General features: G+C 28.8%; 5 protein-coding genes across 8 annotated transcripts in view; 3 read left to right on the forward strand and 2 right to left on the reverse strand.

Annotated features, from left to right (window-relative positions):
* Positions 1-149: 149 nt before the first annotated feature.
* On the forward strand, positions 150-2,012 carry RpL13A (ribosomal protein L13A). The gene is made up of 6 exons (XM_031976702.2): positions 150-279; positions 759-889; positions 1,027-1,136; positions 1,328-1,473; positions 1,696-1,818; positions 1,888-2,012. The coding sequence occupies exons 1-6, from the start codon at positions 259-261 to the stop codon at positions 1,969-1,971; spliced, it is 615 nt and encodes a 204-aa protein (XP_031832562.1). The 5' UTR covers positions 150-258; the 3' UTR covers positions 1,972-2,012.
* Positions 2,013-2,194: 182 nt separating this feature from the next.
* Positions 2,195-4,196, reverse strand: Polr2M (RNA polymerase II subunit M). 2 transcript variants are annotated; one of them, XM_031976699.2, is made up of 5 exons: positions 3,724-4,196; positions 3,380-3,592; positions 3,047-3,302; positions 2,592-2,963; positions 2,196-2,511 (listed from the first exon to the last, which is right to left on the reverse strand). In XM_031976699.2, the coding sequence occupies exons 2-5, from the start codon at positions 3,529-3,531 to the stop codon at positions 2,293-2,295; spliced, it is 999 nt and encodes a 332-aa protein (XP_031832559.1). In that variant the 5' UTR covers positions 3,532-3,592; positions 3,724-4,196; the 3' UTR covers positions 2,196-2,292. The 2 variants fall into 2 exon arrangements, with proteins under 2 accessions (XP_031832560.1, XP_031832559.1); XM_031976700.2 differs by lacking the exon at positions 3,724-4,196 and having other exon boundaries at positions 2,195-2,511; positions 3,376-3,526.
* On the forward strand, positions 4,159-10,876 carry SIDL (SIDL trafficking protein particle complex subunit 10). 3 transcript variants are annotated; one of them, XM_031976693.2, is made up of 12 exons: positions 4,159-4,310; positions 4,774-4,991; positions 5,075-5,268; positions 5,358-5,553; positions 5,628-5,739; positions 5,820-6,007; positions 6,098-6,316; positions 6,390-7,153; positions 7,221-7,884; positions 7,950-8,402; positions 8,609-8,930; positions 9,058-10,866. In XM_031976693.2, exons 1-12 carry the CDS (start codon positions 4,232-4,234, stop codon positions 9,180-9,182), a joined length of 3,534 nt encoding a protein of 1,177 aa, XP_031832553.1. In that variant the 5' UTR covers positions 4,159-4,231; the 3' UTR covers positions 9,183-10,866. The 3 variants fall into 3 exon arrangements, with proteins under 3 accessions (XP_031832553.1, XP_031832554.1, XP_031832555.1); XM_031976694.2 differs by lacking the exon at positions 9,058-10,866 and having other exon boundaries at positions 8,622-8,847; XM_031976695.2 differs by lacking the exons at positions 4,159-4,310; positions 4,774-4,991 and having other exon boundaries at positions 5,116-5,268; positions 5,453-5,553; positions 9,058-10,876.
* Positions 10,877-11,223: 347 nt separating this feature from the next.
* Positions 11,224-11,881, reverse strand: Nop10 (Nop10 ribonucleoprotein). Its single transcript, XM_031976680.1, has 3 exons — positions 11,712-11,881; positions 11,478-11,520; positions 11,224-11,415 (listed from the first exon to the last, which is right to left on the reverse strand). The coding sequence occupies exons 1-3, from the start codon at positions 11,763-11,765 to the stop codon at positions 11,318-11,320; spliced, it is 195 nt and encodes a 64-aa protein (XP_031832540.1). The 5' UTR covers positions 11,766-11,881; the 3' UTR covers positions 11,224-11,317.
* Positions 11,882-12,800: 919 nt separating this feature from the next.
* Positions 12,801-13,224, forward strand: part of LOC116426948 (dystrophin, isoforms A/C/F/G/H) — a 650,967-nt gene continuing 650,543 nt past the window's right edge. The window contains exon 1 of the mRNA XM_031976684.2: positions 12,801-13,043. The gene's annotated coding sequence lies outside the window, so the exon portion shown is untranslated. The remainder of the gene's footprint in view (positions 13,044-13,224) is intronic.

Raw genomic sequence — 13,224 nt, forward strand, 5'->3', positions numbered from 1 at the left:
TTATAAAAACTTTAGTGTACAAGCTCATGTATGGAAAGTTTATTTTATTATAAGTGAAAGTTAAAAAATTATTATTTAAAAATGAATTTAATGGTATTTTATGATTATTTTAAACATAAACAATATTGTGTGTCTAATTTTACTTGTAGAATAAATCAATGTTGAATGTTGGCCATACTGATAGCCTTCTCGGTATCTTCCGGTAAGAGGTCGCGCATCTCTCAACGTTTATGGACCCTTTTCCGGTAGGGTGACAAAATGACTGGCTTCAGTAATAAGGTATGTAGTTTCAGTTTTATTATTTTAACTCACATAATATCATTAGTATATTAAAAGTATGATTATTTTAAGAAGTAGAATACGCAAAAAATATAAATAAATATTTTGCATGTATATTTAACGCGAATTTCTTACCAGATTTTGTAATCATTGTATGATTTGTGTGACCACATACACGTGTTTTCCTACAACTGTGCCTGATATTTTGGAATAACGAGATACATGTTACGTAGTAATTTAGTGCTTTTCACAATAATAATAATACATATTTCGAAATATATTTACCGAACGATTAATTTTGTTTTAAAGTATTTTTTATATTTGACACGTGTTATTTATTATGACAGTATTGTGTATGAGTGTATAATTTGTCTCTTATAAAACTGAATAAACTCTACATATTTCTTTTCGTCATAATTCTTTATTATAGTGTAAAAAATGTTTTATATTATTTAATTTCTATATTTATACGTTTTTAGCCAATATTAATCGATGGCCGTGGCCATTTACTCGGTCGTTTGGCAGCAATTATTGCCAAAACTATTTTGCAAGGCAATAAAGTAATTGTTGTCCGGAGTGAACAACTTAATATCTCTGGTAACTTCTTCAGGTTTGTAAGAATTTATTCTATTCTTCTACTGTTCTTTATTCTATATGATAGATACTTTTGTATGTATCTTACTTTCTTAATAAGTATTTTAAATTTACTAATATTACAGTTAATTATATGTAAAATTTTTATTATAGGAACAAATTGAAGTTTATGTCATTCTTGCGCAAAAGATGTAATGTAAACCCAGCCCGTGGACCTTTCCACTTCCGTGCCCCTAGTAAAATACTATGGAAAACAGTCCGGGGTATGTTAACAAATATATTAACTGATAACTATATAATTTGAAATTAGTGTTTATCAATGATTATCACATATCTTACCTACATTATTTGATGGTGCAATGAAACAAACATTTCATATGAGATTATTTACTATTGAATATTTAGTAGTTTGCTACATAAATATTAAGAAATTCAGAGAAAATTTAATGCATAGGTATGATTCCACACAAAACACAAAGAGGAAAGGATGCTCTTAGAAGGTTGAAGGTATATGAAGGATGTCCACCACCATATGATCGTAGAAAACGTGTTGTTGTACCAGGAGCAATGAGAGTTATGTGTCTGAAACCTGGTAGGAAGGTAAGATCAAATATTATTTTAAAATATTCTTGAATTTTAATTATTACAAATATTCAATATATTTTTCAATTTTTCTACAATGATGGTATGGTAATTTGCGCCTGAGCATTATTTGCTTCATATTTTATGATGTCACTTTTTGCTGAGTAAATATTGTGAAAATGATTAAGCATAAGTTGGTATAAAAAAAAATTAGACTAAAACTGTTATTCTTTCTTTTAGTACTGTCATGTAGGTAGACTGTCTCATGAAGTTGGATGGAAATACAAGGCTGTGGTACGCACACTGGAGAACAAGAGACGTGTCAGATCAATTCTTGAGGTTCAAAAGAGAGACAAACTCAAGGTAAATTAAGAAATTGGATTATAATTTTCTATATAATTAGCTTTGCACTACATATGGCTTTTGTTTCAGAAACTTACCAAACAAGCTGGGCAGTCCGTTGTCAAAGCCACAGCACCATACACAGCAATTATTAATAATTTTGGATACAATTAATATAAAAATTGTAAAAATAATAAAGTTCCATAAACATTTTACTTTGATTCATTATTACATCTTATCATTGTAGTTTTACTAATATAAACAGCATATATTTAATAATTTATGTTTTATTTTTTCATGATACTCATTTATAAATTTTGAAGGAAATGGAAAGTAATTTTAATAACCATAACGCTTTAATTTTCTTATATTGAATATTTCCTTAGAAAACAGTGCACAAAATTGGAATTATTGATATTTTTAAGAAAATAAATAACTTTATTTACAAATATATTAATACAATCTTCACATTTTTATATAATAAAATAGATTAGATTAATGCTCTATACTGTCTACTGTAAAAACAACTGTGCCCCTTTTGTCATTATCCTCATCATCGTGAACTTCAGTTTCTTCTTCATCGTCTGAAGTGGAAGATGAACTAGAGTCGTTTTCATGCAATCGGTAATTGCCTACATTTTCCGATGGAGCACCAATAGTATGCAAACCAAGTTGTTCTGCTAATCTTTCTGCTGCATGCTTCGCTTGAATTTCCTACAAAACAATATTACAATTATAAATAAATATACTATATACTCGGATAAATATATAAAATGCAAAACCAATCTGATTACTTGAAGTTTTTCTTTATATTCCTTCTGCAGTTTTAGGGAGTCATTTAAATTTATAACTTGTACTGCACCATGAACTATGAGTGGTGGAGTGGCTGCTGTAACTTCCCAATGTTTATTTGGCTTTCTTTGTTTTTCTTTTTCTGGATTGTGTACATCAGATTTAGTAGTTTTATATGGTTTAAATGGTTCCTTTTTCTTATCTTTTCCTTCTGAAGGCTTTTCTACTCTATTGAGAATGTACTTAACATGTTCTACCTCTTCAGATTCTTCTTGTTTAAGTGATTCTATTTCTATTAAATCTTCTGGTTTAATCAAACTTTCCTCTGGTGGTAAATGGATAATTTTCTTTTTATGTGCACCAGAACCTGTAGGCTAGTAGCACAGAATATATCAATAAACATTAAAATATATTATTGAGAACATTATGAAATAATTATTAATAATATAAAACTAACTTGAGCTAATATTTTTAGTGGATCTTCTTCATCATCACTGTCAAGTTCAACAATCTTGACCACATCTCTTTTTTCAGTATATTTACCAGTCCATTCTAATTCATTCATAGCATTTTTACCTTCAGATGCCAGATTTAGTCTTGATAAAAGATCAGCAGCTTGTTCAATCTCATTCTTACTTTCTATTTCTTTCAATATTTTGTCACGAAATTTTTGAATTTTTTGCCCTTTATCTGGAAGCTTCATTACAAATGATCTAAAAATAATGTTTAACAGATATGTATTAGAAACAAATTATCTAATAATAGAACATTTGCTTTAGACCTTACCTACTTATTAGCAAGAATTTTGTTTTGTCTTTCCAACAGTTCTTCTAATTCAAATTTCTGTTTCATTCCTAAGTCTTCTATATATCCTTGATTTTCTTTTTTAGAAGGGGCTGGTATTTCACCAGGAACTTTATGGATAAGTTTCTTTAACATCATTACTTTGTATTTTTTAAATAAATTATATCAATTATAAAATGTTGAATATTTTTAAAGCAATCTGAAAAAATCAGAATAGACATATTTCGTCGCAATCAACATTTTTTATTAAAATATTAACAATTAAATGGTTAACCTTATACAAATTTGCTTTCAAAATATATTATACTTCAATATATTTTTTATACATACCATTCAATTTAATTTCATAATTCTCAACACATAGTTAAATAGTATGTAATAATTGTATTTTATGAATACATTATTAATAACTTGCTACAACATACTTCTTCATTTGAAAATTATTTGATTCTTATCCTGTAAGTCAGTAACGTTTAATTTTACTAACAGAAGATTGCAACAAACAACAGCATCATGCAATATCTTGAATGCTACGAGATATCGATTTTAAAGAATCGATGTTACACGACATGTTGAATGAAGATCCAATTCCAACCTCAATGAAATCTATCTGAGCGATTGAAATAAAATGTTGAATTCCAATTGAAGTTTTTGTTGAATTCTTCTTAATTAGTGACGAATAATAATAATTTTGTCGTTTAATTCAATGAGACCGTTGAGACTGCAAACACGTTCTATCAAAATCAAGTAAAAAGTAATTTTACTATAAACTGGTAAAAGTGACGTAAAGTTGTAATGATTGAAAGCAAGTTCGCGAAGCAACTGCCAATCTTTAGAAATGAATTGCAATGGGGGGTTGTCTATGGATGGTGAACGCAAGACATATCTCTTTATGGATTCTAAACCAATTATCACATGTAAGTTCATTGATCAAAATATTAATTTATTTAACCTCTTTCTTGAAATGACTTCGCGAAGCATTGTTATTGACGCCTTCGACTAACTGTCAACTTTTATGATATTTCTTTCCTCTTAACAACATAATTGAAATATAATTTTGCACATTTCAAATATTATGATACTCAATATTGAATTTTTTCAAAATTATAATTTTTTTTACATCCAAATTTTTAATAAACATATGTTATTTTAAATAGGTTAATGTTTTATATTTGAAATTTTTCATTCCTATTCAAAATATTATTTTGTTCAAATTTTACTGATTATATCATATTTGGAATATTAATTGTTTGTATCATAGATATATTTGTATACTTTTGTACATATAGTTATTATAAATTTTATTTGCAATAATATAGATTCAGAGTCTAACTCCCACTTATTTTACTACCTGGTGATATAATAATACCTTTAATACAGATGCTGGGGATGAAAAATTGTTCTCTACAGTGGAAAATAGTTTGTTGAAAGGAATACCTGCAGATACAGTTGAATGGCGTAGATCATTCGGTAGACCAATTAAACAAGTCAAACTTGGAGCAAGTTTTGTGCCATTTTCCAAGGATATTCTTGAATCTAAGAAAGATTGGCATCTGATAAAACATCCAATATTCCATATTTATTGGACTGAATGTTCTGTAAATATGTTAATATAATAAAGTAAAAATGTACATTTATAATAATTGTTAATACAAATACATTAAAGAACTCTTATTTGTAGGATGTAGATACTTACAAAGCCAATATTAGAGATGATATAGATAATTGGTTAAAAACATTAACGCAATATCATATACAAGATTGGATGATTGTATTAGTAGAAACTTATGATATAAAAAAAACTAATAAACTACTACCTAGAACTACAGTTCTTGATAAAATTCGCAGTGATTTTGCTTCTAAAAATGGAGACAGGTAATATAAACAATGATTGATTTATGAATGTTTCTCATGTGATTTTTCATAAATTATTCTTTCCATTATATATGTTGTATGTCAAACAGATGTTTTTCTGTAATAAATTCTGTAAAATCAGAGATGCGTTCAGCTGAATCATGGAGGGGTTTGGTTAATCGCATACGTCAATTAATGCTTATAGCTTATGACAAAACACTGTCTGGTTTTGAAGATGTCATTAGAGAACAAAGAGAAAACAGGAACCATCCAACTTGGAATTTCTGTCACTATTTTTTATTACAAGTAAAACAATGACGTCACATTTATGTGCTTTCTTGCATAAATATAAAGTTGCTAATCAGAGATTATTTTTTTAGGAAGAACTTGCATTTGTTCTACAAATGTTAGGCTTGTATGATGAAGCATTAGTGCAATATGACGAATTAGATGCTCTCTTCACACAATTTGTGCTTAATTCTAATGTAGGAGGTATAAAAATTTTGTTCTTTTTCCATGTTTCATTTTTATTCTTTAAAATATACAGTAATAAATAATTGGAACTTTTGCAGATACTCCACATTGGTTAAATTTATTTCAAACTCCTTTAAATAATTGGGGAGGTGTTAATTTAAGTAATGGTACAAATCATCACTTAAGATATCTTCTAGCAGAATGTAAAGCATCATTGTTAGATCTTAGAAGTTATTTATTTAGTAGACAATGTGCCATGTTACTAGCCTGTAATAAACCATGGGAGGTATATATAAATTTTTTGAACAATTTTATTGTTTTTATTGGATGAGTTCAAAATTTTATTTTGTAACTATTTTTTTTACACCTAATTTAGGTTGCGCAAAGGTGCTTGTCATTTGTACATAACACATTAAGTGAACTACGAATCTTAGAAGTTCAACGACCTGAAGGATCCATCGAATGTTGGTCTTTTCTCTGTGCATTAGAGGTACTACAAGCTTGTCAATTATCAACTGACAATATTGATAACAATCAACAATTAGATCTATGCTCCCTTCACACAGCCAGTTTATGGGCTCTTGCCACAGATAAAGTAAGTTGGAAGAGTAATAAATGAGGTATAAATGATAAAGTTATTGATTAAATATTTTTATAATTTATTTTAGTTAGGAAGTCTAGGAAAATTGTGTGGTCTAATGCCTGGAAATGAACCCTCTAGTGAACAGTTACACACAGTTGTTTATCTTATAGCTGGTATGGGTGATTGCGAACCACAAGAAGAAGGGAAATTAACACCTACCGATAAACTGAAAGAAGCACTTTCCTCAAAAGAAGCTTTTAAAAAACAGTATCTTGAACATGCAGAATTAGCTATGGGTACTTACAAACATGTAGGTCGTATTCGGTCAGCGAGATTAATAGGAAAGGAATTAGCACAGTTCTATTGTGAACTTGGAGAGAATCAGAAAGCTGTAGCATTTTTATTGGATGCTTTAAAGACTTATACTGATGAAGGATGGGGCCACTTAGCAGCACAAACTCAATTAGAACTAGCACAATGTTATAAAAGAATGGATGATGTTGAAAAATATACAAAAGTCAGTGCAGCAATATCCAGTTTAAATGTGTTGCATATTACTGTTCGTAATATATATTTTGAAGAAATGTTTGGCTATATGAAAATGATTGCATCACCTCAGCCATTACTTGTAGAACTTGGATGTGCTTTTGTAATACTTAGTATGCAAGTTAAAGTAATGGACAAGGTAGTGCAAGATTGCGTGGTTAATATTGAAATCAGTATAAAAAGTTTATTTCCAAGAGAAGTGAAATGCACTAAAGCATTTATATCTGTTGAAGATATTCAGAAACCTCAGGCACTGAATAAAAAAAAGGGGCCAAAGGCACCACCTGAACCTCTAATCCCATTGTATGTAATAACTCTTGTATTACATATGCTTAATCAAGAGCAGTAATTAATGAATTGTTTCTTTCAGGTTATCAAAATGTACACTTGAAGATATGAAGCCATTTGATCCAAGGTTGCGTCAGTTACAAGTATATTCATATATAAATTATAAAGAAGATAAAAGTCTTGCTTCAGTTAGCATGATACATAGAAATACTAAACCCGTTGTAAGACGTTCTGATAGTACAAAACATAGGAAACCATCTGCAAATGCAAAAGGTGATTTTAGCAAAGCATTATCATGCGACGAGTTTATAATGAAACCGGGTACGAATACGTTTACATTGGTTAGGCGTGTTGATCAGCCTGGTTTTTACAAAGTTGGTCAACTATCATTAGTCATTGAAGAAAAATTAGAATTCCTGTCGCCCATTTTAAATCCTCGGTTATGCTATGAAGTAGCGAAGACTCAACCAACAATTAATTTGAAATGCGGTAGAGACTTATTGGCAGGTCTTATTCAAGACATAGAATTAATTATGAGCGAAAACATAAAAATAACAAAGGAAATGAAACTTAAGTTACGTACATCTAGAGGATTAACTGTACAAGTTAGCAATTCACAAGAAGTAATGTGTAAAGAATTAGAAACACCACTGCCAGTTTGTGAACCGTTTCAAAGGGTACGATTACAATTAAAAGTTTTAGCTGAACTACCACCAAAGAAAGATGCTTTATCAATGGAACATAAGGTATTTATTTTTCATATGATATATAATGTTTAAATATTAATTTATTTGAAATGTTAATCTTTCAGTTAAACATACAATGTCCATGGGGTGTTGAAGAAAGCATACCATTACATTTTGGTCCACCACTTATGTCAAATATGAAACTTCATACCGCAAAACGAAGAAAATTTATTCAAATAGTTGTAACAGGATTAACAAAACAACTTTTACAATTGACTGAACCGGAATTAATAACAGTAACATCTATAGATATTAATTTTAAAAGTTTAAATCCAATTGCCGGCCAGAGATTAATAATAGGTAACGGAATAAATGTATCATTTATGTGGGAACTTGAAATTGGTAAAGATGAGAAATCTATGATGCCTATAAAGACTGATTTTCACGTAAAATATATGCCAATCAACGACGCTGAAGATTCACATACTAATGACGATCCTTTGCATATACATAATTTGCAAAGAATGGAGAAGACATCCAGTATTTATAGATGCAATTTCGATATAACGGATTATATGGTAAGAGTGTAAATTATATTTTCTTTATTATCTTAATAGTTCTAAATTAATTAAGCGTTTGCAAGTTTTATGTGTTATTCCTACTAATAACGTAATTATTATTAAACGTAATATGAAAATGATTTTATAAATACACATCTGTGTAGTTTACTTTATATAAAAATATTTTAAACAGACAAATTATTATTTATAACATCATTTTCCAGACTTTGTTTACAGTGTACTCAAAAGTTGAACCTGCTGGGAACGGAGGTGAATTTTGTCGTGCTGGTAGCATGTGCCATCTTTATCTCACAGTAACACGTATATTGCCCAGTCCCACTCCAAATCCTCCACCTCAATTAATGTACGAGGTTCTTGCCGATCAAGCCATGTGGGCTGTATGTGGCCGTACTGCCGGCATTGTGTCGTTGGAAGTCGTAGAAAAACAAAATGTCACATTGGACGTGATGCCGCTAACCAGTGGTTACTTACCCCTTCCTGTTGTTAGATTGTCTCGATACATTCCAGCAACAGAATCAAAGAATGGTAAGTATGTTTTATGTTCGTGAAAAAAAAGTTTGTTTTGTTCGTTATGAAACAGTTGAAAAGTTGCAAAGAATTCAATTCGTAGTATTTATATTAATATTGATAATATTTATACATTTTTTTTAAGATATTCGAAAGAGCGAAATAGCGTCTGTCCCAAGATTAGAACCATTCAGTCCTGGACAAGTATATAATGCTAGCAAAGCGCAACAAGTTCATGTTTTACCAGCGGCTCCTTCAGAAGCAAATTAATAACAAATACAGTACTATAAATGTGTAGTACATTCATTGCATTTTTAAATGCAAACTGTACCAATGCTAAGATCCTTTGTATATTGTCTGGCAGACATCTTTGATACTGAATATTATTATTCTCTTCTCAATCATCACTATAATGGTTTGTTTATGTTTTTATATTCTTTCATTGAAATTTGAATTTTAGACAAATAAAATCACTCTGTACATAGTTCAGAGTGATATGTTTATACAATGCATGTCTTAAAATCAAATTTCAATATATTTTGCTGTTTATTTTTAGTAATAATAGGTAACCATTAATTTATGTTTTGCCATTAGAAGCAAAGTAAATATATGACAATATGTAAGTATGCAATGTTTGTAATTAGTTTGGAAATGCATAACTAAGAAAAGCATTACAACGCGATGTATTTCCTAGAAAAATAATGTAATTTGTATTTAGTTGAGCAACGTTTGTTTAATGTTATATGGTTCACACATAAAATTTAATTGATCTTTCTCGGTCCACTTTGATGGTAAATTATAAAAATTTGTTTCTCTTTATTTTAAATTATTTGTTTCTGTTTTTTATATAATATACATGTAACATGTATTTAATCTTCCAAATGTTCTATTTTTACATACTATATTCTATATCAAGTACATTATAATTTGATTTATGTTAATTATAATTGATTTTTGAGACTCATATAGTATGTCACCTTAGAGCCAAGGTGAACAGACATCAATATATCCTTACTGGATACAATTCTGTAAAATTTGTACAAATGTTTATCAACAATATACTCATCTTATGAAATAAGAACCTAAAATTAATATCATTTTTATGAAAATATTATGAGAAGTAATTAACATCATAAAAATGTCTTGTGTAATGATTTGTGTAAAATGTAAGTACATGTAAAAAGAACAAGATAAACAGTATCGATGTTACATTTATTTTTTATTCTTCGTTATTTAAAATGTGGGTAATACATGAAGTATCATTATGTTGCCATGTTATTTAGAAAATGATTTTTTTTTTTAATTAGACGTTGTTATTAACTGTGTAAATAAGATATAATTATAATACTCAATACTCAATATTCCTACAGTGGAAAGTGTCAAAACTTGGCATTTATAATAAATTTGAATGATATTTTTTAAATACTATCAAATATAATTTAGAACAATACAGTGCTAAAGTTTTTATTTCTGTGTTATTTATTAGTTAATAGATAATTACGATTATGAGTAAATGGCAATAGACATACACATTTAATTATTTACAGTGAAAATAGCATCATTTTTTATATAATGTTCTTAAAGTTATGTTTTATATAAAATGTTAAATGTTATTTTTAATTAATAAAAGATAAGGAGTACATGTATACATATTTCATTGTATATGTACAAAGATATGTAGATAAAGATATCAAATAACGTATCTAGGTTGTTATTCATCATCTTAGTATAACATATAATGTATTTGATTAAAAATGGTACATTTTAAATATTGCTTAAAGTATAAACGTATATTAAAGGATATTAGAATTAAATATTGGTTCAAGTTTTTTAGTTTATAGTAATATCTCCATTGTATGTACCAGTTTAAAAATATTTTGTCATTATTAATATGTGTAGTTTGTAAAATTTTAAACCATCTTTTACATAATATTAAGATTAAAATACATTGAAGGTGGTTTTGATATAATCCTGTTAATATGTTTTTCTAATAAAATTGTATGCTATTTGAAGTCATTAGATATTGTATAATATATTCAAATATAACTTTTATTTTTTATATGTACATGTTAAGATATACTAAATTCTGAATAAAAAGGTATTTATAATAAATAACATGAATAGTTAATTTATGTCTATAATGTTAACAATACTTCATTAGATTTAGGTACCAAATTAAACAGAATTGCAAATGGAACAAACATATTGTAATGAGACTCCCATAATTTGTTGGCAAGCTTATATTATCAAAAGAGGAAGTTGTAGGCGTTGGTCATAATTAGTCATATCTATTAAATATGAATACGGTAAATACATTTATTACATATTTATTTTAGATTATAAAATTTAATTGCATTTTTTTGTATATTGAATTGGTACACCTAATTACAGATAACAAATAAGTATTAATAAGTAGGTAATGGTTGTTGCGTGAGTAATAGACCAAACCTCCTCTTTAATGTTATTCTTTCTCTAGAATATTTATCTTCTGGAGAAAATCGAGCTGAAATCATTCCTATCATTAAATACCTGTTGCTTGTGAGAAAATAAAAATTTTTTACTTACCTGGATGTGCTGATAATGTGGGTTTTCCATTTGGATCAACTTTCTAGAAAAATATAAGTCATGTATAAGTAAACATTAATATTTAAAAAATAAAAATATAAATTAATAATTCCCGTTAAATAAACGCACAATGTACGGAAGCAAAGTATAATCATTTGATATACAACATGTATAAAATGTACAAAACATACGAAATGTATTTTATAATTTATATGAATAGAGAATTCTTAATACCTTCAGAGTATACACTCGATCACCACTCTCATTTAAATAATACATTAAATACATTTTTACAGTTTAATATTTAAACGTTTTCTTGTAGGTTATGTTGTACGTTTACTTTCAATTTCTACCTCGTGGTTATGTGTTCATTCTAATTTTTCAGCGCATGCGTAATTATGTTATCGACTGCTCAAATCAATTTCTTCAATTAAATATTTTTTAATTATCGTAATAGAAAAACAGTGAATAAGAATTACTATTACAGTACTATTTTAAAAAAGTAATGCACATATTCATTAATATATTTCAAAAGACTTTTTAATAAAGGAATATCAGATTGTAACGAAGTACATATATACGCATTTTGCGCATTAACTTCTAAACCTCGATCTTTCAATTCAATACAAAATTCTACTTTTAATTCTAATAATTTAATTATCAATTAATACTCTAATTCTAACTTCGATAGTAAATTCAATATATTCAATATCGACGAACTTTTTAATCCTGATTTAATTTTGTAAACAACTAAGTTTCATTCAATAAAATAAATTGTATTTGTTATATATGAGTACCACATTGATTTCCAAGAAGCCAAAGTATACTAATGAAAACTTTTCAAATGCAATTCGTTTGATATTACAATAATTCTGAATCCGGCACCGATATACGAGACGCGCATCGAGTCAATTGAGTGCTACAAATAAACATGCATATGGAAATTTCTGTAGTTGCAAGATACGTTGTATAATTTAAATTAAGTTTGTTGGTGCCTCTAATTACCCGCTAAATCCTATTATAATATTTATATTTGTTTTCCTATATTTTCATGTTACTTTTATTTCTTTATCATTCTTGCATTGTTACGACAATCGGTGCAATAAAAATATTATTCTCACTGCTACCATTATCATCTGTAATATTTTCGGATTCATCGCGTTTGATGCCATGTTTCATCAAGTTCCATCCTGTATAGTGCGCATTCAGGCAGCTAAGTACGATGAATGGTATACTTCAATTAATAACTGAGACGAATTTACGAGTGGATCACACTCGTGCCGGAATATCATGTCGACGGGAGCACTGATTGTCTGAGTCTGCGACTGACAGACCCGTGGGTGTAGAACTTCTGACAATTCTTCTTGGCAAACTGGACGTTGACGCGCGCGTGGTCGATGCAACGAACCGACAGATAGTTACAGCCCAGGGTGTCACTTCCGTTGACAGACAAATCATAGTCAGTGTGGAACGAGTATTGCCCGCGACAACGCAACACACTACCGTCAATCTATGAAAGCATCGCGTTCACAGACACTTTTTTAATGTTCCGCTGCACGATCTGAGGTAATTGCTCGCACAATTGTTCCCTCTTCAACCAATTCGCCTGAACATTATGTTAATCCACTTTCAGATATCATTCACTATCGTACACTGACGCTCAAAAGTTCGGAACTTTCAAAATAAAATAAAGCTGAAACGATTGTAATAGGACAATTGATTTAGAATAACGAATGAAACTCCAAAC

This window comes from Nomia melanderi, chromosome 2, assembly GCF_051020985.1.
Source record: "Nomia melanderi isolate GNS246 chromosome 2, iyNomMela1, whole genome shotgun sequence".
NCBI lineage: Eukaryota > Metazoa > Arthropoda > Insecta > Hymenoptera > Halictidae > Nomia > Nomia melanderi.

Excerpts from the sequence above, each read along its gene's own strand:
- RpL13A (XM_031976702.2), top strand. The coding sequence starts at position 259 with ATGACTGGCTTCAGTAATAAG. Across the intron at positions 280-758 it reads TGACTGGCTTCAGTAATAAG|CCAATATTAATCGATGGCCG; the intron begins GTATGTAGTTTC and ends ATACGTTTTTAG. Across the intron at positions 1,137-1,327 it reads ACTATGGAAAACAGTCCGGG|GTATGATTCCACACAAAACA; the intron begins GTATGTTAACAA and ends TTTAATGCATAG.
- Polr2M (XM_031976699.2), bottom strand. The coding sequence starts at position 3,531 with ATGATGTTAAAGAAACTTATCCATAAAGTTCCTGGTGAAATACCAGCC. Across the intron at positions 2,964-3,046 it reads CACTAAAAATATTAGCTCAA|CCTACAGGTTCTGGTGCACA; the intron begins GTTAGTTTTATA and ends CTGTGCTACTAG. Across the intron at positions 2,512-2,591 it reads AATATAAAGAAAAACTTCAA|GAAATTCAAGCGAAGCATGC; the intron begins GTAATCAGATTG and ends ATTGTTTTGTAG.
- SIDL (XM_031976693.2), top strand. The coding sequence starts at position 4,232 with ATGAATTGCAATGGGGGGTTGTCTATGGATGGTGAACGCAAGACATAT. Across the intron at positions 5,554-5,627 it reads GTCACTATTTTTTATTACAA|GAAGAACTTGCATTTGTTCT; the intron begins GTAAAACAATGA and ends TTATTTTTTTAG. Across the intron at positions 7,885-7,949 it reads CTTTATCAATGGAACATAAG|TTAAACATACAATGTCCATG; the intron begins GTATTTATTTTT and ends TTAATCTTTCAG.
- Nop10 (XM_031976680.1), bottom strand. The coding sequence starts at position 11,765 with ATGTATTTAATGTATTATTTAAATGAGAGTGGTGATCGAGTGTATACT. Across the intron at positions 11,521-11,711 it reads ATCGAGTGTATACTCTGAAG|AAAGTTGATCCAAATGGAAA; the intron begins GTATTAAGAATT and ends ATATTTTTCTAG. Across the intron at positions 11,416-11,477 it reads CACATTATCAGCACATCCAG|CTCGATTTTCTCCAGAAGAT; the intron begins GTAAGTAAAAAA and ends GAATGATTTCAG.